The 27,626-nt window shown below is 38.8% G+C and overlaps 1 protein-coding gene across 1 annotated transcript in view; it reads left to right on the top strand.

Moving 5' to 3' along the window:
• The first annotated feature begins 486 nt into the window (after window positions 1-486).
• LOC133537407 (unconventional myosin-XVIIIa-like) overlaps window positions 487-27,626 on the top strand; it is a 39,321-nt gene continuing 12,181 nt past the window's right edge. The window contains exons 1-4 of the mRNA XM_061878412.1: window positions 487-613; window positions 9,986-10,093; window positions 14,242-14,334; window positions 26,448-26,558. Of these exons, the coding sequence (XP_061734396.1) occupies window positions 572-613; window positions 9,986-10,093; window positions 14,242-14,334; window positions 26,448-26,558 (354 nt within the window). The 5' untranslated portion in view covers window positions 487-571. The remainder of the gene's footprint in view (window positions 614-9,985; window positions 10,094-14,241; window positions 14,335-26,447; window positions 26,559-27,626) is intronic.

Below are 27,626 nucleotides of genomic sequence, written 5' to 3'. Positions count from 1 at the left end.
ATATGTTTGTGTGCAGGTTGTGGACAGATAATATGTTTGTGTTGCAGGTTGGACAGATAATATGTTTGTGTGCAGGTTGGACAGATAATATGTTTGTGTGCAGGTTGGACAGATAATATGTTTGTGTGCAGGTTGGACAGATAATATGTTTGTGTGCAGGTTGGACAGATAAATATGTTTGTGTGCAGGTTGGACAGATAATATGTTTGTGTGCAGGTTGGACAGATAATATGTTTGTGTGCAGGTTTCAGGTTGGACCAGATAAAATATTTGTGTGCAGGTTTCAGGTTGGACAGATGAAATGTTTGTGTGCAGGTTCAGGTTGGACAGATAATATGTTTGTGTGCAGGTTCAGGTTGGACAGATGAAATGTTTGTGTGCAGGTTCAGGTTGGACCAGATAATATGTTTTGTGTGCAGGTTCAGGTTGGACAGATGAAAATGTTTGTGTGCAGGTTCAGGTTGGACAGATGAAATGTTTGTGTGCAGGTTCGACAGTGAGCTGAGTGCCGCCCAAGAAGAAGTCCAGAGGGAGAAGACCCTTGAGGGAGAAACTGGGCCGTGAGAAAGACATGCTGACTGGAGAGGCCTTCAGTCTCAGACAGCAGTTAGAGGTATGGACTTCTTGCAAACAATCATTTGGATACTTGACTCCCTACAAGGACTTTCAACATCATTTGTTTATGGCTACTTTTACTTGAACGGGAGAAGACTCATTTGGAATGGGTGTTTCATTCTAAAGCAAGAATGTGACTGACTCGGGAGAAAAACTTTGTGTGAGACCTTGACTCTTCTTTAAACGCTCAAAATCCTAAAGTTTTGAAGCAAAGGTCAGCGACCTTTTGGAAAAGCGTGAGCTACTTCATCGCTCCCCACTTTGACAGCCTAGTCTGGAATAACATAATAATATTTACATTCCAATATGTATCGCAGATAATCACATGATTCATTGCAAATAGAAGATTTGTTATCTTTACTAAGTGAAATGATAAAGTCGAGTTTTTCTCTCACCCTGTTACGCTGGAGCAAATGTCCAAGCTCCAAGAGAGTAGACGGCCGCTCTGCAACTTTGTCCTTTCCAAATTCAGAAAAGGAGAAATGACACATCAGTCAATCAAAGTTCATTTATAATCACAAAGGCCTCAAAAGGCATCATGACATCCCGGGTTATAAAACAAAGAGATCCTATGTTGTTCTTTATGAGACATCAACACTTACAATTCCTTAGCAAACAACTCAAGTCCAGATGGCATTGATGATATATTTCAACTCGAGTCCTCCCTGGGCTCGCTCTGCAGGGATCTCAGGCCCCCGTTTACACTAAGGTTATCCAGGGTAAATCCCACCTAACCTTATCCGTGTCCACACACAACAATGTCACCGTTTAAGAACCCCCCTCCCCCTCTTCAGCACAACACCACCTAGTACGCATGCTCGGTCACAGTCACCTCCAGTGTTGCTTTGTGTGCAACTTCTTAAATGGAAACTTAAGTGAACAATATCCCAGTGTTGTGCTATTTCAGTCAAAGTGGAAATCCAGTGTGAACTTGTAGTCAATCACAGCTGAGACATCATACATACTTGTAGTCAATCACAGCTGAGACATCATACATACTTGTAGTCAATCACAGCTGAGACATCATACATACTTGTAGTCAATCACAGCTGAGGACATCATACATACTTGTAGTCAATCACAGCTGAGACATCATACATACTTGTAGTCAAATCACAGCTGAGACATCATACATACTTGTAGTCAATCACAGCTGAGACATCATAACATACTTGTAGTCAATCACAGCTGAGACATCATACATACTTGTAGTCAATCACAGCTGAGACATCATACATACTTGTAGTCAATCACAGCTGAGACATCATACATACTTGTAGTCAATCACAGCTGAGACATCATACATACTTGTAGTCAATCACAGCTGAGACATCATACATACTTGTAGTCAATCACAGCTGAGACATCATACATACTTGTAGTCAATCACAGCTGAGACATCATACATACTTGTAGTCAATCACAGCTCAGACATCATACATACTTGTAGTCAATCACAGCTGAGACATCATACATACTTGTAGTCCAATCACAGCTGAGACATCATACATTACTTGTAGTCAATCACAGCTCAGACATCATACATACTTGTAGTCAATCACAGCTGAGACATCATACATACTTGTAGTCAATCACAGCTGAGACATCATACATACTTGTAGTCAATCACAAGCTGAGACATCATACATACTTGTAGTCAATCACAGCTGAGACATCATACATTACTTGTAGTCAATCACAGCTGAGACATCATACATCCAATCACATCTTTATTACACACCTAAACTATGTGATCAACAACATTTGGACATCAATCAAACTAGGGATGTAAATATCTGGTCAGGACCACTCCCTCACTCTTTTACCTTCACTGTGGCCATTCCTTTTTGGTGAATTGATTACACTCTGGACCTAGACGTTGAGTCGGTGACATACATGGCGGACAATAACTGATACAGTCTGCTTTGCCAGTCCAAAATGCATTCCATGTAAGAATGCTGTTCAGTGCAGCATTCAATACCATCATTACCAGAACAACCTCAGCTCCTCACTCTGCAACTGGCTGCTGGACTTCCTCAGTCAGAGGCCACAAACACCACCTGTTGGTAACAACACCTCCAGCACCATCACCCTCAGTACGGGGGCCCCACAAGGCTGTGTGCTCAATCCTCTGCTCTTCACCTTACTGACGCACGACTGCACACCAACTTACACGCCAATCACCTCATAAAGATTGCAAACAACACGACTGGTGGGTGTCATCACCAAGTGTGAGCAGATACACTGCAGGGAAGACAACCTTCTGACCACACAGCAGGACGAGATACACTGCAGGAAAGACGACCTTCTGACCACACAGCAGGACGAGATACACTGCAGGGAAGACGACCTTCTGACCACACAGCAGGACAAGATACACTGCAGGGAAGACGACCTTCTGACCACACAGCAGGACGAGATACACTGCAGGAAAGACGACCTTCTGACCACACAGCAGGACGAGATACACTGCAGGGAAGACGACCTTCTGACCACACAGCAGGACGAGATACACTGCAGGAAAGACGACCTTCTGACCACACAGCAGGACAAGATACACTGCAGGAAAGACGACCTTCTGACCACACAGCAGGACGAGATACACTGCAGGAAAGACGACCTTCTGACCACACAGCAGGACAAGATACACTGCAGGAAAGACGACCTTCTGACCACACAGCAGGACAAGATACACTGCAGGGAAGACGACCTTCTGACCACACAGCAGGACAAGATACACTGCAGGAAAGACGACCTTCTGACCACACAGCAGGACGAGATACACTGCAGGGAAGACGACCTTCTGACCACACAGCAGGACGAGATACACTGCAGGAAAGACGACCTTCTGACCACACAGCAGGACAAGATACACTGCAGGAAAGACGACCTTCTGACCACACAGCAGGACGAGATACACTGCAGGAAAGACGACCTTCTGACCACACAGCAGGACAAGATACACTGCAGGAAAGACGACCTTCTGACCACACAGCAGGACAAGATACACTGCAGGAAAGACGACCTTCTGACCACACAGCAGGACAAGATACACTGCAGGAAAGACGACCTTCTGACCACACAGCAGGACGAGATACACTGCAGGAAAGACGACCTTCTGACCACACAGCAGGACAAGATACACTGCAGGAAAGACGACCTTCTGACCACACAGCAGGACAAGATACACTGCAGGGAAGACGACCTTCTGACCACACAGCAGGACAAGATACACTGCAGGAAAGACGACCTTCTGACCACACAGCAGGACGAGATACACTGCAGGAAAGACGACCTTCTGACCACACAGCAGGACAAGATACACTGCAGGAAAGACGACCTTCTGACCACACAGCAGGACAAGATACACTGCAGGGAAGACGACCTTCTGACCACACAGCAGGACAAGATACACTGCAGGAAAGACGACCTTCTGACCACACAGCAGGACGAGATACACTGCAGGGAAGACGACCTTCTGACCACACAGCAGGACGAGATACACTGCAGGAAAGACGACCTTCTGACCACACAGCAGGACAAGATACACTGCAGGAAAGACGACCTTCTGACCACACAGCAGGACGAGATACACTGCAGGGAAGACGACCTTCTGACCACACAGCAGGACAAGATACACTGCAGGGAAGACGACCTTCTGACCACACAGCAGGACGAGATACACTGCAGGAAAGACGACCTTCTGACCACACAGCAGGACAAGATACACTGCAGGAAAGACGACCTTCTGACCACACAGCAGGACAAGATACACTGCAGGAAAGACGACCTTCTGACCACACAGCAGGACGAGATACACTGCAGGAAAGACGACCTTCTGACCACACAGCAGGACAAGATACACTGCAGGAAAGACGACCTTCTGACCACACAGCAGGACGAGATACACTGCAGGAAAGACGACCTTCTGACCACACAGCAGGACGAGATACACTGCAGGGAAGACGACCTTCTGACCACACAGCAGGACAAGATACACTGCAGGGAAGACGACCTTCTGACCACACAGCAGGACGAGATACACTGCAGGAAAGACGACCTTCTGACCACACAGCAGGACGAGATACACTGCAGGGAAGACGACCTTCTGACCACACAGCAGGACGAGATACACTGCAGGAAAGACGACCTTCTGACCACACAGCAGGACAAGATACACTGCAGGAAAGACGACCTTCTGACCACACAGCAGGACGAGATACACTGCAGGAAAGACGACCTTCTGACCACACAGCAGGACAAGATACACTGCAGGGAAGACGACCTTCTGACCACACAGCAGGACGAGATACACTGCAGGAAAGACGACCTTCTGACCACACAGCAGGACAAGATACACTGCAGGAAAGACGACCTTCTGACCACACAGCAGGACAAGATACACTGCAGGAAAGACGACCTTCTGACCACACAGCAGGACGAGATACACTGCAGGAAAGACGACCTTCTGACCACACAGCAGGACGAGATACACTGCAGGAAAGACGACCTTCTGACCACACAGCAGGACGAGATACACTGCAGGAAAGACGACCTTCTGACCACACAGCAGGACAAGATACACTGCAGGAAAGACGACCTTCTGACCACACAGCAGGACAAGATACACTGCAGGAAAGACGACCTTCTGACCACACAGCAGGACGAGATACACTGCAGGGAAGACGACCTTCTGACCACACAGCAGGACAAGATACACTGCAGGGAAGACGACCTTCTGACCCACACAGCAGGACGAGATACACTGCAGGAAAGACGACCTTCTGACCACACAGCAGGACAAGATACACTGCAGGAAAGACGACCTTCTGACCACACAGCAGGACGAGATACACTGCAGGAAAGACGACCTTCTGACCACACAGCAGGACAAGATACACTGCAGGAAAGACGACCTTCTGACCACACAGCAGGACAAGATACACTGCAGGAAAGACGACCTTCTGACCACACAGCAGGACAAGATACACTGCAGGAAAGGACGACCTTCTGACCACACAGCAGGACAAGATACACTGCAGGAAAGGACGACCTTCTGACCACACAGCAGGACGAGATACACTGCAGGAAAGACGACCTTCTGACCACACAGCAGGACAAGATACACTGCAGGGAAGACGACCTTCTGACCACACAGCAGGACGAGATACACTGCAGGAAAAGACGACCTTCTGACCACACAGCAGGACGAGATACACTGCAGGGAAGACGACCTTCTGACCACACAGCAGGACAAGATACACTGCAGGGAAGACGACCTTCTGACCACACAGCAGGACGAGATACACTGCAGGAAAGACGACCTTCTGACCACACAGCAGGACAAGATACACTGCAGGAAAGACGACCTTCTGACCACACAGCAGGACAAGATACACTGCAGGAAAGACGACCTTCTGACCACACAGCAGGACGAGATACACTGCAGGAAAGACGACCTTCTGACCACACAGCAGGACGAGATACACTGCAGGGAAGACGACCTTCTGACCACACAGCAGGACAAGATACACTGCAGGGAAGACGACCTTCTGACCACACAGCAGGACGAGATACACTGCAGGAAAGACGACCTTCTGACCACACAGCAGGACAAGATTACACTGCAGGAAAGACGACCTTCTGACCACACAGCAGGACGAGATACACTGCAGGAAAGACGACCTTCTGACCACACAGCAGGACAAGATACACTGCAGGAAAGACGACCTTCTGACCACACCAGCAGGACAAGATACACTGCAGGAAAGACGACCTTCTGACCACACAGCAGGACAAAGATTACACTGCAGGAAAGACGACCTTCTGACCACACAGCAGGACAAGATACACTGCAGGAAAAGACGACCTTCTGACCACACAGCAGGACGAGATACACTGCAGGAAAGACGACCTTCTGACCACACAGCAGGACAAGATACACTGCAGGGAAGACGACCTTCTGACCACACAGCAGGACGAGATACACTGCAGGAAAGACGACCTTCTGACCACACAGCAGGACGAGATACACTGCAGGGAAGACGACCTTCTGACCACACAGCAGGACAAGATACACTGCAGGGAAGACGACCTTCTGACCACACAGCAGGACGAGATACACTGCAGGAAAGACGACCTTCTGACCACACAGCAGGACAAGATACACTGCAGGAAAGACGACCTTCTGACCACACAGCAGGACAAGATACACTGCAGGAAAGACGACCTTCTGACCACACAGCAGGACGAGATACACTGCAGGAAAGACGACCTTCTGACCACACAGCAGGACGAGATACACTGCAGGGAAGACGACCTTCTGACCACACAGCAGGACAAGATACACTGCAGGAAAGACGACCTTCTGACCACACAGCAGGACGAGATACACTGCAGGAAAGACGACCTTCTGACCACACAGCAGGACAAGATACACTGCAGGAAAGACGACCTTCTGACCACACAGCAGGACGAGATACACTGCAGGAAAGACGACCTTCTGACCACACAGCAGGACAAGATACACTGCAGGAAAGACGACCTTCTGACCACACAGCAGGACGAGATACACTGCAGGAAAGACGACCTTCTGACCACACAGCAGGACAAGATACACTGCAGGAAAGACGACCTTCTGACCACACAGCAGGACAAGATACACTGCAGGAAAGACGACCTTCTGACCACACAGCAGGACGAGATACACTGCAGGGAAGACGACCTTCTGACCACACAGCAGGACAAGATACACTGCAGGGAAGACGACCTTCTGACCACACAGCAGGACGAGATACACTGCAGGAAAGACGACCTTCTGACCACACAGCAGGACAAGATACACTGCAGGAAAGACGACCTTCTGACCACACAGCAGGACGAGATACACTGCAGGAAAGACGGACCTTCTGACCACACAGCAGGACAAGATACACTGCAGGAAAAGACGACCTTCTGACCACACAGCAGGACAAGATACACTTGCAGGAAAGACGACCTTCTGACCACACAGCAGGACAAGATACACTGCAGGAAAGACGACCTTCTGACCACACAGCAGGACAAGATACACTGCAGGAAAGACGACCTTCTGACCACACAGTGCAGGACCAACAAACCTCCTGAGGAATGTCAGCAAAAGGAAGGAGATTGTTTGTTAACCTCCAGAGAGGCCACACCCACCAATGACCATCGACAGTGGTGCTGTAGAAGGAGTGAGCAGCACCAAATTCCTGGGGGTGAGGACCAGCAAACACCACATGAGTGCCTCTACTTTCAAGTGGGCAAGTGCTGCACCACCTACCTGTATGCTGGACTACATCCTACAGAGGTACCCTCCCTTCTAGCTGCATCACTGTGTGGGTGTGAGCTGCACTTTGTAGGCCAGAAGAGCATCGTGAGTAATCATTGGTGCTCCAGTGCCATCCATCAAGGACTTGAACACCAACCACCTCACATCAAGCCATTCCACACACTAACTCTTCAGCCTCCTGCCCTCTGTTAGTCTCTACAAATGACTTTTTAGATGGGACTTAAATGCTTCTACTGAGGTAGCATCTCTGTTACTGCTAGAACATTCCAGAATACTGGAAAGATTGTACAAACCCCCGTTTACATATGAGTTGGGAAATTGTGTTAGATGTAAATATAAACAGAATACAATGATTTGCAAATCCTTTTCAAGCCATATTCAGTTGAATATGCTACAAAGACAAAATATTTGATGTTCAAACACATAAACTTTATTTGTTTTTGCAAATTAAAATTAACTTAGAATTTCATGGCTGCAACACGTGCCAAAGTAGTTGGGAAAGGGCATGTTTCACCACTGTGTTACATCACCTTTTCTTTTAACAACACTCAATAAACGTTTGGGAAACTGAGGAAACTAATTGTTGAAGCTTTGAAAGTGGAATTATTTACCATTCTTGTTTTATGTAGAGATTCAGTCCTTCAACAGTCCAAGGTCTCCGCTGTCGTATTTTAGGTTTCATTTTGCAGCACACATTTTCCATGGGAGACAGGTCTGGACTGCAGGCGGGCCAGGAAAGTACCCGCACTCTTTTACTACGAAACCACGCTGTTGTAACACATGGCTTGGCATTGTCTTGCTGAAATAAGCAGGGGTGTCCATGATAACGTTGCTTGGATGACAACATATGTTGCTCCAAAACCTGTATGGACCTTTCAGCATTAATGGTGCCTTCACAGATGTGTAAGTTACCCATGTCTTGGGCACTAATACACCCCCATACCATCACACATGCTGGCTTTTCCACTTTGCGCCTATAACAATCCGGATGGTTCTTTTCCTCCTTGTTCTGGAGTACACCACATCCACAATTTCCAAATATAATTTGAAATGTTGACTCTTCAGACCACAGAACACTTTTCCACTTTGCATCAGTCCATCTTAGATGAGCTCGGGCCCAGCGAAGCCGGCGGCGTTCCTGGGTGTTGTTGATAAATGGGTTTTGCTTTGCATAGCAGAGTTTTAACTTGCACTTACAGATGTAGCGACCGACTGTAATTACTGACAGTGGTTTTATGAAGTAGTCCTAAGCCCCTGTGGTGATATCCTTTAAACACTGATGTTGGTTTTTGATGCAGGACCACCTGAGGGATCAAAGGTCCGTAATATCATCGCTTACGTGCATTGATTTCTCCAGATTCTCTGAACTTTTTGATGTTTTTACGGACCGTAGATGGTAAAATCCCTGAATTCCTTACAATAGCTCGTTGAGAAATGTTGTTCTAAAACTGTTTGACAATTTGCTTACAAAGTGGTGACCCTCACCCCATCCTTGTTTGTGAATGACTTAGCATTTCATGGAAGCTGCTTTTACAGCCAATCATGGCACCCACCTGTTCCCAATTAGCCTGCACACCTGTGGGATGTTCCAAATAAGTGTTTGATGAGCCTTCCTCAACTTTATCAGTATTTAGTGCCACCTTTTCCAATTTCTTTGTCACGTGTTGCTGGCATCAAATTCTAAAGTTAATGATTATTTACAAAAAAATAAATGTTTATGAGTTTGAACATCAAATATTTTGTCTTTGTAGCATATTCAACTGAATATGGCTTGAAAAGGATTTGCAAATCATTGTATTCTGTTTATATTTACATCTAACACACTTTCCCAACTCATTTGGAAACGGGGTTTGTATGATGCATGGCATGCATGATCCCAGTCCCACAGAATGTTCAGCATGACTCTAGTTGCAAAGTTGCTGGCCACGTGGTATCATGACCAGAGTTGCTGGCCACGTGGTATCATGACCAGAGTTGCTGGCCACGTGGTATCATGACCAGAGTTGCTGGCCACATGGTATCATGACCATGATCCACTGTCACTGTTGTGTTCTCCAGGACAAGGACTTGGAGATTTGTGCAGTTAACCTGAAGTTGGAGCAGCTGGAGGCGGAGCTCCAGGACCTCAACTCCCAGGAGTCCAAGGATGAGGCATCACTGGCTAAGGTCTTTAGCATAAATATTAAACTGCCATTGCAGATGTGTATCACTCTTCTATTATCTCATTTAGTTCACACCTGGAATGTAACAGAAAAATGCTGAGTATCCCAGCATATTACATTTTTATCCCCAAATACTGAAATCAATTTTGCTTAAAAATAAGTTCAGAAGTACACTTCATTCATTAACTGTGTTACAAAAAGGATCAGTTATAATAATACATCATGTTGGATATAGAGGACACTCAAACACTTTATTTATTCAATCACAAATATTGAAACTCCACCACATAGTCGATTTGCAAACAACTCAAATGTTACACAAAGCAAATTCTGCTTGCTTAGAATGTACAACAATTCTTCTCAACGTAAGAAGAGGAGAAATATAACCGTAGAGATAAATGTAACTTAAAACATGTATAGATACACCACTTAAAACCTTTAGTACATCAGCATGTGGAATTAAAACCTTTAGTACATAAGTATGTGGAATTAAAACCTTTAGTACATCAGCATGTGGAATTAAAACCTTTAGTACATCTGTATGTGGAATTTAAACCTTTAGTACATCAGTATGTGGAATTAAAACCTTTAGTACATCAGTATGTGGAATTACATCATGGCGTGGATTAAGTAAATAAGTCAAACAAAGTACTAATATAATCCACTTCAAGAAACTCAGAATTTACCGATAATGTCAATCATCTCACCATTTGAAATACTACTTACTTCTCAATGTAATATTTATTTATATTTTGGAATATTATTATTATTATTAATGGACTACACTGTGAATACAATGAGAACAGGAAGTAAACAAAAGTGTTAGCAACTGCTATGTGAAGGAAAAGGTGTAGGATTAAATAAACTCTGCTCCTTCCTACTCCTTTTCCAACATGTTGTATAGAGGAACTGGAAATTGTGATGTATCATGTTGTATGCATGCATGTTTGATGTATCATGTTGTATGTGTGATGTATCATGTTGTATGTGTGATGTATCATGTTGTATGTGTGTTGTATGTGTGATGTATCATGTTGTATGTGTGATGTATCATGTTGTATGCATGCATGTGTGATGTATCATGTTGTATGTGTGATGTATCATGTATGCATGCATGTGTGATGTATCATGTTGTATGCATGCATGTGTGATGTATCATGTTGTATGTGTGATGTATCATGTTGTATGTGTGATGTATCATGTTGTATGCATGCATGTGTGATGTATCATGTTGTATGCATGCATGTGTGATGTATCATGTTGTATGCATGCATGTGTGATGTATCATGTTGTATGCGTGCATGTGTGATGTATCATGTTGTATGCATGCATGTGTGATGTATCATGGTGTATGCATGCATGTGTGATGTATCATGTTGTATGTGTGATGTATCATGTTGTATGCATGCATGTGTGATGTATCATGTTGTATGTGTGATGTATCATGTTGTATGCATGCATGTGTGATGTATCATGTTGTATGCATGCAAGTGTGATGTATCATGTTGTAAGCATGCATGTGTGATGTATCATGTTGTATGCAGGCATGTGTGATGTATCATGTTGTATGCATGCATGTGTGATGTATCATGTTGTATGCATGCATGTGTGATGTGTCATGTTGTATGCATGCAAGTGTGATGTATCATGTTGTATGCATGCATGTGTGATGTATCATGTTGTATGCATGCAAGTGTGATGTATCATGTTGTATGCATGCATGTGTGATGTATCATGTTGTATGCAGGCATGTGTGATGTATCATGTTGTATGCATGCATGTGTGATGTATCATGTTGTACGCATGCATGTGTGATGTATCATGTTGTATGCATGCATGTGTGATGTATCATGTTGTATGCATGCATGTGTGATGTATCATGTTGTATGCATGCATGTGTGATGTATCATGTTGTATGCATGCATGTGTGATGTATCATGTTGTATGCATGCATGTGTGATGTATCATGTTGTATGCATGCATGTGTGATGTGTCATGTTGTATGCATGCATGTGTGATGTATCATGTTGTATGCATGCATGTGTGATGTATCATGTTGTATGCATGCATGTGTGATGTATCATGTTGTATGCATGCATGTGTGATGTATCATGTTGTATGCATGCATGTGTGATGTATCATGTTGTATGTGTGATGTATCATGTTGTATGCATGCATGTGTGATGTATCATGTTGTATGCATGCATGTGTGATGTATCATGTTGTATGCATGCATGTGTGATGTATCATGTTGTATGCATGCATGTGTGATGTATCATGTTGTATGTGTGATGTATCATGTTGTATGTGTGATGTATCATGTTGTATGTGTGATGTATCATGTTGTATGTGTGATGTATCATGTTGTATGTGTGATGTATCATGTTGTATGTGTGATGTATCATGTTGTATGCATGCATGTGTGATGTATCATGTTGTATGTGTGATGTATCATGTATGCATGCATGTGTGATTTATCATGTTGTATGCATGCATGTGTGATGTATCATGTTGTATGTGTGATGTATCATGTTGTATGCATGCATGTGATGTATCATGTTGTATGCATGCATGTGTGATGTATCATGCTGTATGTGTGATGTATCATGTTGTATGTGTGATGTATCATGTTGTATGTGTGATGTATCATGTTGTATGTGTGATGTATCATGTTGTATGTGTGATGTATCATGTTGTATGTGTGATGTATCATGTTGTATGTGTGATGTATCATGTTGTATATGTGATGTATCATGTTGTATGTGTGATGTATCATGTTGTATGTGTGATGTATCATGTTGTATGTGTGATGTATCATGTTGTATGTGTGATGTATCATGTTGTATGTGTGATGTATCATGTTGTATGTGTGATGTATCATGTTGTATGTGTGATGTATCATGTTGTATGTGTGATGTATCATGTTGTATGTGTGACATATCATGTTGTATGTGTGATGTATCATGTTGTATGTGTGATGTATCATGTTGTATGTGTGATGTATCATGTTGTATGTGTGATGTATCATGTTGTATGCATGCATGTGTGATGTATCATGTTGTATGTGTGATGTATCATGCTGTATGCATGTATGTGTGATGTATCATGTTGTATGTGTGATGTATCATGTTGTATGTGTGATGTATCATGTTGTATGCATGCATGTGTGATGTATCATGTTGTATGCATGCATGTGTGATGTATCATGCTGTATGCATGCATGTGTGATGTATCATGTTGTATGTGTGATGTATCATGTTGTATGTGTGATGTATCATGTTGTATGTGTGATGTATCATGTTGTATGTGTGATGTATCATGTTGTATGTGTGATGTATCATGTTGTATGCATGCATGTGTGATGTATCATGTTGTATGTGTGATGTATCATGTTGTATGTGTGATGTATCATGTTGTATGTGTGATGTATCATGTTGTATGTGTGATGTATCATGTTGTATGCATGCATGTGTGATGTATCATGTTGTATGTGTGATGTATCATGTTGTATGTGTGATGTATCATGTTGTATGTGTGATGTATCATGTTGTATGCATGCATGTGTGATGTATCATGTTGTATGTGTGATGTATCATGTTGTATGTGTGATGTATCATGTTGTATGCATGCATGTGTGATGTATCATGTTGTATGCATGCATGTGTGATGTATCATGCTGTATGCATGCATGTGTGATGTATCATGTTGTATGTGTGATGTATCATGTTGTATGTGTGATGTATCATGTTGTATGTGTGATGTATCATGTTGTATGTGTGATGTATCATGTTGTATGTGTGATGTATCATGTTGTATGCATGCATGTGTGATGTATCATGTTGTATGTGTGATGTATCATGTTGTATGTGTGATGTATCATGTTGTATGTGTGATGTATCATGTTGTATGTGTGATGTATCATGTTGTATGCATGCATGTGTGATGTATCATGTTGTATGTGTGATGTATCATGTTGTATGTGTGATGTATCATGTTGTATGTGTGATGTATCATGTTGTATGCATGCATGTGTGATGTATCATGTTGTATGTGTGATGTATCATGTTGTATGTGTGATGTATCATGTTGTATGCATGCATGTTCCAAATAAAGTGTAACCATAACCACCACACTTTGACTTTCACTCTGCAGATTCGCAAGCAGCTCCGTGACATGGAGGCAAAAGTGAAAGATCAAGAAGAGGAACTGGATGAACAAGCCGGAACCATCCAGATGTTGGAACAGGTACAGATGCTCTTATTCACCCAAACTGTATTTACATCCTCAGCTCACATCCTATACCAGGGCAAGGAAAAACTTAACCCAATGGGCATAGTTAAAAACTGGTGTGAATCTAACATAATAGTGTGAGAGTCCAGTCCATAGTGGATCTAACATAATAGTGTGAGAGTCCAGTCCATAGTGGATCTAACATAATAGTGAGAGTCCAGTCCATAGTGGATCTAACATAATAGTGTGAGAGTCCAGTCCATAGTGGATCTAACATAATAGTGTGAGAGTCCAGTCCATAGTGGATCTAACATAATAGTGAGAGTCCAGTCCATAGTGGATCTAACATAATAGTGTGAGAGTCCAGTCCATAGTGGATCTAACATAATAGTGAGAGTCCAGTCCATAGGGGATCTAACATAATAGTGTGAGAGTCCAGTCCATAGTGGATCTAACATAATAGTGAGAGTCCAGTCCATAGTGGATCTAACATAATAGTGTGAGAGTCTAGTCCATAGTGGATCTAACATAATAGTGAGAGTCCAGTCCATAGTGGATCTAACATAATAGTGAGAGTCCAGTCCATAGTGGATCTAACATAATAGTGTGAGAGTCCAGTCCATAGTGGATCTAACATAATAGTGAAAGTCCAGTCCATAGTGGATCTAACATAATAGTGAGAGTCCAGTCCATAGTGGATCTAACATAATAGTGTGGGAGTCCAGTCCATAGTGGATCTAACACAATAGTGTGAGAGTCCGGTCCGTAGTGAATCTAACATAATAGTGTGAGAGTCCGGTCCATAGTGGATCTAACATAATAGTGAGAGAGTCCAGTCCGTAGTGGATCTAACATAATAGTGTGAGAGTCCAGTCCATAGTGGATCTAACATAATAGTGTGAGAGTCCGGTCCATAGTGGATCTAACATAATAGTGAGAGAGTCCAGTCCATAGTGGATCTAACATAATAGTGAGAGTCCAGTCCATAGTGGATCTAACATAATAGTGTGAGTCCAGTCCATAGTGGATCTAACATAATAGAGTGAGAGTCCAGTCCATAGTGGATCTAACATAATAGTGTGAGAGTCCAGTCCATAGTGGATCTAACATAATAGTGAGAGTCCAGTCCATAGTGGATCCAACATAATAGTGAGAGTCCAGTCCATAGTGGATCTAACATAATAGTGTGAGAGTCCAGTCCATAGTGGATCTAACATAATAGTGAGAGTCCAGTCCATAGTGGATCTAACATAATAGTGTGAGAGTCCAGTCCATAGTGGATCTAACTTAATAATGTGAGAGTCCAGTCCATAGTGGATCTAACATAATAGTGTGAGAGTCCAGTCCATAGTGGATCTAACATAATAGTGAGAGTCCAGTCCATAGTGGATCTAACATAATAGTGAGAGTCCAGTCCATAGTGGATCTAACATAATAGTGTGCGAGTCCAGTCCATAGTGGATCTAACATAATAGTGTGAGAGTCCAGTCCATAGTGGATCTAACATAATAGTGAGAGTCCAGTCCATAGTGGATCTAACATAATAGTGTGAGAGTCCAGTCCATAGTGGATCTAACATAATAGTGAGAGTCCAGTCCATAGTGGATCTAACATAATAGTGTGAGAGTCCAGTCCATAGTGGATCTAACATAATAGTGTGAGAGTCCAGTCCATAGTGGATCTAACATAATAGTGAGAGTCCAGTCCATGATGGATCTAACATAATAGTGTGAGAGTCCTGTCCATAGTCGATCTAATATAATAGTGAGAGTCCAGTCCATAGTGGATCCAACATAATAGTTAGAGTCCAGTCCATAGTGGATCTAACATAATAGTTAGAGTCCAGTCTATAGTGGATCTAACATAATAGTGAGAGTCCAGTCCATAGTGGATCTAACATAATAGCGAGAGTCCAGTCCATAGTGGATCTAACATAATAGTTAGAGTCCAGTCCATAGTGGATCTAACATAATAGCGAGAGTCCAGTCCATAGTATATCTAACATAATAGTTAGAGTCCAGTCCATAGTGGATCTAACATAATAGTGAGAGTCCATTCCATAGTGGATCTAACATAATAGTTAGAGTCCAGTCCATAGTGGATCTAACATAATAGCGAGAGTCCAGTCCATAGTGGATCTAACATAATAGTTAGAGTCCAGTCCATACTGGATCCAACATAATAGTGTGAGCGTCCAGTCCATAGTGGATCTAACATAATAGTGTGAGAGTCCAGTCCATAGTGGATCTAACATAATAGTGAGAGTCCAGTCCATAGTGGATCTAACATAATAGTGTGAGAGTCCAGTCCATAGTGGATCTAACATAATAGTGTGAGAGTCCAGTCCATAGTGGATCTAACATAATAGCGAGAGTCCAGTCCATAGTGGATCTAACATAATAGTTAGAGTCCAGTCCATACTGGATCCAACATAATAGTGTGAGGGTCCAGTCCATAGTGGATCTAACATAATAGTGTGAGAGTCCAGTCCATAGTGGATCTAACATAATAGTGAGAGTCCAGTCCATAGTGGATCTAACATAATAGTGTGAGAGTCCAGTCCATAGTGGACCAGCAGGAGATCACCTTGAGTGGAGACAGGTCAGCAGCACATAGACATCACCAACTGATGCACAGATGAGAGGTCCACCCTGGGTGCTGACTTTGAACAGCTAGCGCATCGTCTGTGGTCAGCTAATAACCTCTCCACGCAGAAGAGGGGTGCAGAGCAGAAAAGAGACGGCAGATCAACTGGTCTAAAAGGGGGTCTATTTAAAGGCTCGAGTATACAAATGAGTTTTAAGATGGGACTTAAATGTTTCTACTGAGGTAGCATCTCTAACTGTTACTGCTAGAACATTCCAGAGTACTGGAGCCCCAATAGAAAACACTCTATAGCTTGCAGACTTTTTTTGGGCTCTGGGAATCACTAATAAACTGCAGTTCTTTGAAGGCACACATGGTACAATACAATCAGCAAGATGGACCCTTTAGTATTTAATACCTAAGTTGTAAAACCTTAAAGTGCAGGTGAGACATTCTATATAGGTATATATATACACCTATATATATTATATCTTTATATATACACCTATATATATTATATTTATATATATATATATATATATATATATATATATATATAGACCTATATATATTATATTTATATATATACACCTATATATTATATCTATATATATATATACATATATATATATATATATACACCTATATATTATATCTATATATATATATACATATATATATATATATATATATACCTATATATATTATATCTATATATATATATATACACCTATATATATTATATCTATATATATATATATATACACCTATATATATTATATCTATATATATATATACACCTATATATATTACATCTATATATATATATATACACCTATATATATAATATCTATATATATATACCTATTATTATTATATTTATATATATACACCTATATATTATATCTATATCTATATATATATATATATATATATACCTATATATATTATATCTATCTATATATATACACCTATATATATTATATCTATATACATATATATACACCTATATATATTATATCTATATCTATATATATACACCTATATATATATATATACACCTATATATATTATATCTATATATATATATATACCTATATATATTATATCTATATATATATACACCTATATATATTATATCTATATATATATATATATACACCTATATATATTATATCTATATATATATACACCTATATATATTACATCTATATATATATATATATACACCTATATATATTATATCTATATATATATACCTATTATTATTATATTTATATATATATACACCTATATATTATATCTATATCTATATATATATATATATATATATATATATATATATACCTATATATATTATATCTATCTATATATATACACCTATATATATTATATCTATATACATATATATACACCTATATATATTATATCTATATCTATATATATACACCTATATATATATATATATATACACCTATATATATTATATCTATATATATATACATATATATATATATATATACCTATATATATTATATCTATATATATATACACCTATATATATTATATCTATATATATATATATACACCTATATATATTATATCTATATATATATACACCTATATATATTATATCTATATATATATATATATATATACACCTATATATATTATATCTGTATACATATACACCTATATATATTATATCTATATATATATATATATATATACCTATATATATTATATCTAGGAGCTCTTTGTATTATTAGGTCCATCAGTGCTAAATATTATAAACTTATCACTCTCCTCGGGCACTGTTCCCCTAGCATTCAAAAAGGCGGTTATTCATCCTCTTCTTAAAAGACCTAACCTCGATCCTGACCTCATGGTAAACTACCGACCGGTGTCTCACCTTCCCTTTATTTCAAAAATCCTTGAAAAAATTGTTGCGGAGCAGTTAAATGAACACTTAGCGTCTAACAATCTATGTGAAACCTTTCAATCCGGTTTCAGAGCAAATCACTCCACGGAGACAGCCCTCGCAAAAATGACTAATGATCTATTGCTAACGATGGATTCTGATGCGTCATCTATGTTGCTGCTCCTCGATCTTAGCGCTGCTTTCGATACCGTCGATCATAATATTTTATTAGAACGTATCAAAACACGAATTGGTATGTCAGACTTAGCCCTGTCTTGGTTTAACTCTTATCTTACTGACAGGATGCAGTGTGTCTCCCATAACAATGTGACCTCGGACTACGTTAAGGTAACGTGTGGAGTTCCCCAGGGTTCGGTCCTTGGCCCTGCACTCTTCAGCATCTACATGCTACCGCTAGGTGACATCATACGCAAATACGGTGTTAGCTTTCACTGTTATGCTGATGACACCCAACTCTACATGCCCCTAAAGCTGACCAACACGCCGGATTGTAGTCAGCTGGAGGCGTGTCTTAATGAAATTAAACAATGGATGTCCGCTAACTTTTTGCAACTCAACGCCAAAAAAACGGAAATGCTGATTATCGGTCCTGCTAGACACCGAACTCTATTTAATAATACAACTCTAACATTTGACAACCAAACAATTAAACAAGGCGACATGGTAAAGAATCTGGGTATTATCTTCGACCCAACTCTCTCCTTTGAGGCACACATTAAAAGCGTTACTAAAACGGCCTTCTTTCATCTCCGTAATATCGCTAAAATTCGCTCCATTCTGTCCACTAAAGACGCTGAGATCATTATCCATGCGTTTGTTACGTCTCGCCTCGACTACTGTAACGTATTATTTTCGGGTCTCCCCATGTCTAGCATTAAAAGATTACAGTTGGTACAAAATGCGGCTGCTAGACTTTTGACAAGAACAAGAAAGTTTGATCACATTACGCCTGTACTGTATATACCTTTATATACATATATACATACATATATACCTATACTGTATATACCTTTATATACATATATACATACATATATACCTATACTGTATATACCTTTATATACATATATACATACATATATACCTATACTGTATATACCTTTATATACATATATACCTATACTGTATATACCTTTATATACATATATACCTATACTGTATATACCTTTATATACATATATACATACATATATACCTATACTGGCTCACCTGCACTGGCTTCCTGTGCACTTAAGATGTGACTTTAAGGTTTTACTACTTACGTATAAAATACTACACGGTCTAGCTCCATCCTATCATGCCGATTGTATTGTACCATATGTCCCGGCAAGAAATCTGCGTTCAAAGGACTCCGGCTTGTTAGTGATTCCCAAAGCCCAAAAAAAGTCTGCGTCCTATAGAGCGTTTTCCGTTCGGGCTCCAGTACTCTGGAATGCCCTCCCGGTAACAGATGGAGATGCCACCTCAGTAGAAGCATTTAAGTCTCACCTTAAAACTCATTTGTATACTCTAGCCTTTAAATAGACTCCCTTTTTAGACCAGTTGATCTGCCGTTTCTTTTCTTTTTCTTCTATGTCCCACTCTCCCCTGTGGAGGGGGTCCGGTCCGATCCGGTGACCATGTACTGCTCGCCTGTGTATCGGCTGTGGACATCTCTGCGCTGCTGATCCACCTCCGCTTGGGATGGTTTCCTGCTGGCTCCGCTGTGAACGGGACTCTCGCTGCTGTGTTGGATCCGCTTTGGACTGGACTCTCGCGACTGTGTTGGATCCATTGTGGATTGAACTTTCACAGTATCATGTTAGACCCGCTCGACATCCATTGCTTTCGTCCTCTCCAAGGTTCTCATAGTCATCATTGTCACCGACGTCCCACTGGGTCATTATTGTCACCGACGTCCCACTGGGTCATTATTGTCACCGACGTCCCACTGGGTGTGAGTTTTCCTTGCCCTTATGTGGGCCTACCGAGGATGTCGTGGTGGTTTGTGCAGCCCTTTGAGACACTAGTGATTTAGGGCTATATAAGTAAACATAGATTGATTGATTGATATCTATATATACACCTATATATATATATATATATATATATATATATATATATATATATATATATATATATATATATATATGTATATATATATAGGTATATATATATATACACCTATATATATTATATCTATATATATATACATCTATATGTATTATCCATCCATCCATTTTCTACCGCTTATTCCCTTTCGGGGTCGCGGGGGGCGCTGGCGCCTATCTCAGCTACAATCGGGCGGAAGGCGGGGTACACCCTGGACAAGTCGCCACCTCATCACAGGGCCAACACAGATAGACAGACAACATTCACACACTAGGGCCAATTTTAGTGTTGCCAATCAACCTATCCCCAGGTGCATGTCTTTGGAGGTGGGAGGAAGCCGGAGTACCCGGAGGGAACCCATGCATTCACGGGGAGAACATGCAAACGCCACACAGAAAGATCCCGAGCCTGGATTTGAACCCAGGACTGCAGGACCTTCGTATTGTGAGGCAGACGCACTAACCCCTCTGCCACCGTTAAGCCCTATATGTATTATATCTATATATATACACCTATATATATTATCTCATATATATATATATATATATATATATATACACCTATATATATTATATCTATATATATATATACACCTATATATATTATATTTATATATATACTCCTATATATATTATATCTATATATATATATACACCTATATATATTATATCTATATATATACACCTAAATATTATATCTATATATATATATATATATATTATATCTATATATATATATATATATACACCTATATATATTATATATATGTATATATATATATATATATATATATATAGGTATATATATATATACACATATATATATTATATCTATATATATATACATCTGTATGTATTATATCTATATATATACACCTATATATATTATATCTATATATATATATACACCTATATATATTATATCTATATATATATGTAGGTATATATATGTATATATACTGTATATACCTTTATATGTATATATATCTATATATATATAGATATATATACTGTATATACCTTTATATGTATATATATCTATATATATATATATATATATATATATATATATATATATATATATATATATATATATATATATATTCAGTTTAAGCGTAATAAGATCAAACTTTCTTGTTTTTGTCAAAACTCTAGTAGCCAGTTTGTAGCAAATGTAATATTTTAATGCTAGACATAGGGAGACATGAAAATAATAGGTCACATTAATGGAGACCAGTCGTAACGAACGCATGAATAATGATCTCAGCGTCACTGGTGGACAAAATGGAACAAATTATAGTGATATTAGTCTGTTTTTGTAACACTCTTCATGTGTGACTCAAAGGAGAGAGTTGTTTTAGTAACACTCTTCATGTGTGACCCAAAGGAGAGAATTGTTTTAGTAACACTCTTCATGTGTGACTCAAAGGAGAGAGTTGTTTTAGTACCACCCTTCATGTGTGACTCAAAGGAGAGAGTTGTTTTAGTACCACTCTTCATGTGTGACTCAAAGGAGAGAGTTGTTTTAGTACCACTCTTCATGTGTGACTCAAAGGAGAGAGTTGTTTTAGTACCACTCTTCATGTGTGACTCAAAGGAGAGAGTTGTTTTAGTACCACTCTTCATGTGTGACTCAAAGGAGAGAGTTGTTTTAGTACCACCCTTCATGTGTGACTCAAAGGAGAGAGTTGTTTTAGTACCACTCTTCATGTGTGACTCAAAGGAGAGAGTTGTTTTAGTACCACTCTTCATGTGTGACTCAAAGGAGAGAGTTGTTTTAGTACCACTCTTCATGTGTGACTCAAAGGAGAGAGTTGTTTTAGTACCACTCTTCATGTGTGACTCAAAGGAGAGAGTTGTTTTAGTACCACTCTTCATGTGTGACTCAAAGGAGAGAGTTGTTTTAGTACCACTCTTCATGTGTGACTCAAAGGAGAGAGTTGTTTTAGTACCACCCTTCATGTGTGACTCAGTGTAAGATAACACTCACATTCTTTAGCGAGTCACCTTGTTTAATTGTTTGGTTGTCACATGTTAAGATGTTATTATTAAATAAGTGTATACATGTATTTGCCAAATAAATCCACTAAAGACTAAAGTAAAGAACACAAAATGATTGCATAGCTCCAACAGAATATTTGAAGTTTTTCAAATAGAAATGAATAGTTGCGCAGTGTGTTTATATCGAGTAGTGGTATGTATTGTTTATATCGAGTAGTGGTATGTATTGTTTACATCGAGTAGTGGTATGTATTGTTTATATCGAGTAGTGGTATGTATTGTTTATATCGAGTAGTGGTATGTATTGTTTATATCGAGTAGTGGTATGTATTGTTTATATCGAGTAGTGGTATGTATTGTTTATATCGAGTAGTGGTATGTATTGTTTATATCGAGTAGTGGTATGTATTGTTTATATCGAGTAGTGGTATGTATTGTTTATATCGAGTAGTGGTATGTATTGTTTATATCGAGTAGTCGTATGTATTGTTTATATCGAGTAGTGGTATGTATTGTTTATATCGAGTAGTGGTATGTATTGTTCATATCGAGTAGTGGTATGTATTGTTTATATCGAGTAGTGGTATGTATTGTTTATATCGAGTAGTGGTATGTATTGTTCATATCGAGTAGTGGCATGTATTGTTTATATCGAGTAGTGGTATGTATTGTTTATATCGAGTAGTGGTATGTATTGTTTATATCGAGTAGTGGTATGTATTGTTTATATCGAGTAGTGGTATGTATTGTTTATATCGAGTAGTGGTATGTATTGTTTATATCGAGTAGTGGCATGTATTGTTTATATCGAGTAGTGGCATGTATTGTTTATATCGAGTAGTGGCATGTATTGTTTATATCGAGTAGTGGTATGTATTGTTTATATCGAGTAGTGGTATGTATTGTTTATATCGAGTAGTGGTATGTATTGTTTATATCGAGTAGTGGCATGTATTGTTTATATCGAGTAGTGGCATGTATTGTTTATATCGAGTAGTGGTATGTATTGTTTGTATCGAGTAGTGGTATGTATTGTTTGTATCGAGTAGTGGTATGTATTGTTTGTATCGAGTAGTGGCATGTATTGTTTGTATCGAGTAGTGGCATGTATTGTTTATATCGAGTAGTGGTATGTATTGTTTATATCGAGTAGTGGTATGTATTGTTTATATCGAGTAGTGGTATGTATTGTTTATATCGAGTAGTGGTATGTATTGTTTATATCGAGTAGTGGTATGTATTGTTTATATCGAGTAGTGGTATGTATTGTTTATATCGAGTAGTGGTATGTATTGTTTATATCGAGTAGTGGTATGTATTGTTTATATCGAGTAGTGGTATGTATTGTTTATATCGAATAGTGGTATGTATTGTTTATATCGAGTAGTGGTATGTATTGTTTGTATCGAGTAGTGGTATGTATTGTTTATATCGAGTAGTGGTATGTATTGTTTATATCGAGTAGTGGTATGTATTGTTTATATCGAGTAGTGGTATGTATTGTTTATATCGAGTAGTGGCATGTATTTATCTGACAGGGAGAGTAGAATGCAACATAACCTGGGGCGGCGTGGCGCAGTGGGAGAGTGGCCGTGCGCAACCCAAGGGTCCCTGGTTCAATCCCCACCTACTACCAACCTCGTCACGTCTGTTGTGTCCTTGAGCAAGACACTTCACCCTTGCTCCTGATGGGTGCTGGTGGGCGCCTTGCATGGCAGCTCCCTCCATCAGTGTGTGAATGTGTGTGTGAATGTGGAAGTAGTGTCAAAGCGCTTTGTGTACCTTCAAGGTAGAAAAGTGCTATACAAGTACAACCCATTTATCATTTATTTATAACTAAAAAAGTAGAATTCAACATTAATAAAAAAGTAGAATGCAACATAACTAAAAAAGTAGAATTCAACATTAATAAACAAGTAGAATGCAACATAACTAAAAAAGTAGAATTCAACATTATTAAAAAAGTAGAATGCAACATAACTAAAAAAGTAGAATGCAACATAACTAAAAAAGTAGAATTCAACATTAATAAAAAAGTAGAATGCAACATAACTAAAAAAGTAGAATGCAACATAACAAAAAAAGTAGAATTCAACATTAACAAAAAAGTAGAATGCAACATGACTGAAAAAGTAAAATTCAACATAACTAAAAAAGTAGAATGCAACATAACTAAAAAAGTAGAATTCAACATTAATAAAAAAGTAGAATGCAACATAACTAAAAAAGTAAAATTCAACATAACTAAAAAAGTAGAATGCCACATAACAAAAAAGTAGAATGCAACATAACAAAAAAGTAGAATGCAACATGACTCAAAAAGTAGAATGCAACATAACTGAAAAAGTAAAATTCAACATAACTAAAAAAGTAGAATGCAACATAACTAAAAAAGTGGAATGCAACATAACTAAAAAAAGTAGAATGCAAAATAAGTAAAAAAGTAGAATGCAACATAACAAAAAAGTAGAATGCAACTTAAGTAAAAAAGTAGAATGCAACTTAAGTAAAAAAGTAGAATGCAACATAAGTAAAAAAGTAGAATGCAACATAAGTAAAAAAGTAAAATTCAACGTAACTAAAAAAGTATAATGCAACATAACTGAAAAAAAGTAGAATGCAACATAACAAAAAAGTAGAATGCAACATGACTAAAAAAGTAGAATGCGATATAAGTAAAAAAGTAGAATGCGATATAAGTAAAAAAGTAGAATGTGATATAAGTAAAAAAGTAGAATGCGATATAAGTAAAAAAGTAGAATGCGATATAAGTAAAAAAAGTAGAATGCGATATAAGTAAAAAAGTAGAATGCGACATAAGTAAAAAAGTAGAATGCAACATAAGTAAAAAAGTAGAATTCAACATAAGTAAAAAAGTAGAATGCAACATAAGTAAAAAAGTAGAATGCAACATAAGTAAAAAAGTAGAATGCAACATAAGTAAAAAAGTAGAATGCAACATAAGTAAAAAAGTAGAATGCAACATAAGTAAAAAAGTAGAATGCAACATAAGTAAAAAAAAGTAGAATGCAACATAAGTAAAAAAGTAGAATGCAACATAAGTAAAAAAGTAGAATGCAACATAAGAAAAACAGTAGAATGCAACATAAGTAAAAAAGTAGAATGCAACATAAGTAAAAAAGTAGAATGCAACATAAGTAAAAAAGTAGAATACAACATAAGTAAAAAAGTAGAATGCAACATAAGTAAAAAAAAGTAGAATGCAACATAAGTAAAAAAGTAGAATGCAACATAAGTAAAAAAGTAGAATGCAACATAAGAAAAACAGTAGAATGCAACATAAGTAAAAAAGTAGAATGCAACAGAAGTAAAAAAGTAGAATGCAACAGAAGTAAAAAAGTAGAATGCAACAGAAGTAAAAGGAGTCACAGCACATGAGAGTTCGAGTCCCCGGCTTTTTTGCAACATTGCTTAGCTTTTAAAGAAAAGCACATAGAAAAAGAAGAAGTGCAAAATGAAAATAGTTTCTAATGTCATCTGTTTTGTAGGCTAAGTTACGTCTGGAGATGGAGATGGAACGTCTGCGTCAAACACATTCTAAAGACATGGAGGCCAAAGATGATGAACTTGATGAAATAAGACAGTCGTACAGCAAGAAGGTGAGACGCTTACTAAGCACACTCTGCATCTCACCTGGTCCAACTTAAAGAGATACACACTCTGCATCTCACCTGGTCCAACTTAAATGGCTTTTCCAATTAGAGCAGCCATTTCTCTTCAGCTATAAAGTCCTCTTTACAGTTACAGGATGTTTTCCATGCTAGTACTTTATGTCTGAGTCCACATCCTGCTGGCAGACTTACTGTATACCACAAATACTGTATACCACATATACTGTATACCACATATACTGTATACCACATATATTGTATACCACATATATTGTATACCACATATACTGTATACCACATATACTGTATACCACATATATTGTATACCACATATATTGTATACCACATATACTGTATACCACATATACTGTATACCACATATATTGTATACCACATATACTGTATACCACATATATTGTATACCACATATATTGTATACCACATATACTGTATACCACATATACTGTATACCACATATATTGTATACCACATATATTGTATACCACATATATTGTATACCACATATACTGTATACCACATATATTGTATACCTGCACCCTTTTCCACATCACATTCTGTCCATTAGCTGAAAGAGAACTTGCAGATGTGTTGGATGCATTATTACATTATTATTCACATGTGTTGGATGCATTATTACATTATTATTCACATGTGTTGGATGCATTATTACATTATTATTCACATGTGTTGGATGCATTATTACATTATTATTCACATGTGTTGGATGCATTATTACATTATTATTCACATGTGTTGGATGCATTATTACATTATTATTCACATGTGTTGGATGCATTATTACATTATTATTCACATGTGTTGGATGCATTATTACATTATTATTCACATGTGTTGGATGCATTATTACATTATTATTCACATGTGTTGGATGCATTATTACATTATTATTCACATGTGTTGGATGCATTATTACATTATTATTCACATGTGTTGGATGCATTATTACATTATTATTCACGTGTTGGATGCATTATTACATTATTATTCACATGTGTTAGATGCATTATTACATTA

This window comes from Nerophis ophidion, linkage group LG18, assembly GCF_033978795.1.
Source record: "Nerophis ophidion isolate RoL-2023_Sa linkage group LG18, RoL_Noph_v1.0, whole genome shotgun sequence".
Lineage (NCBI taxonomy): Eukaryota > Metazoa > Chordata > Actinopteri > Syngnathiformes > Syngnathidae > Nerophis > Nerophis ophidion.
Note: the sequence above shows the minus strand (reverse complement) of the source record. Positions and strands in the feature narration are given on the sequence as shown.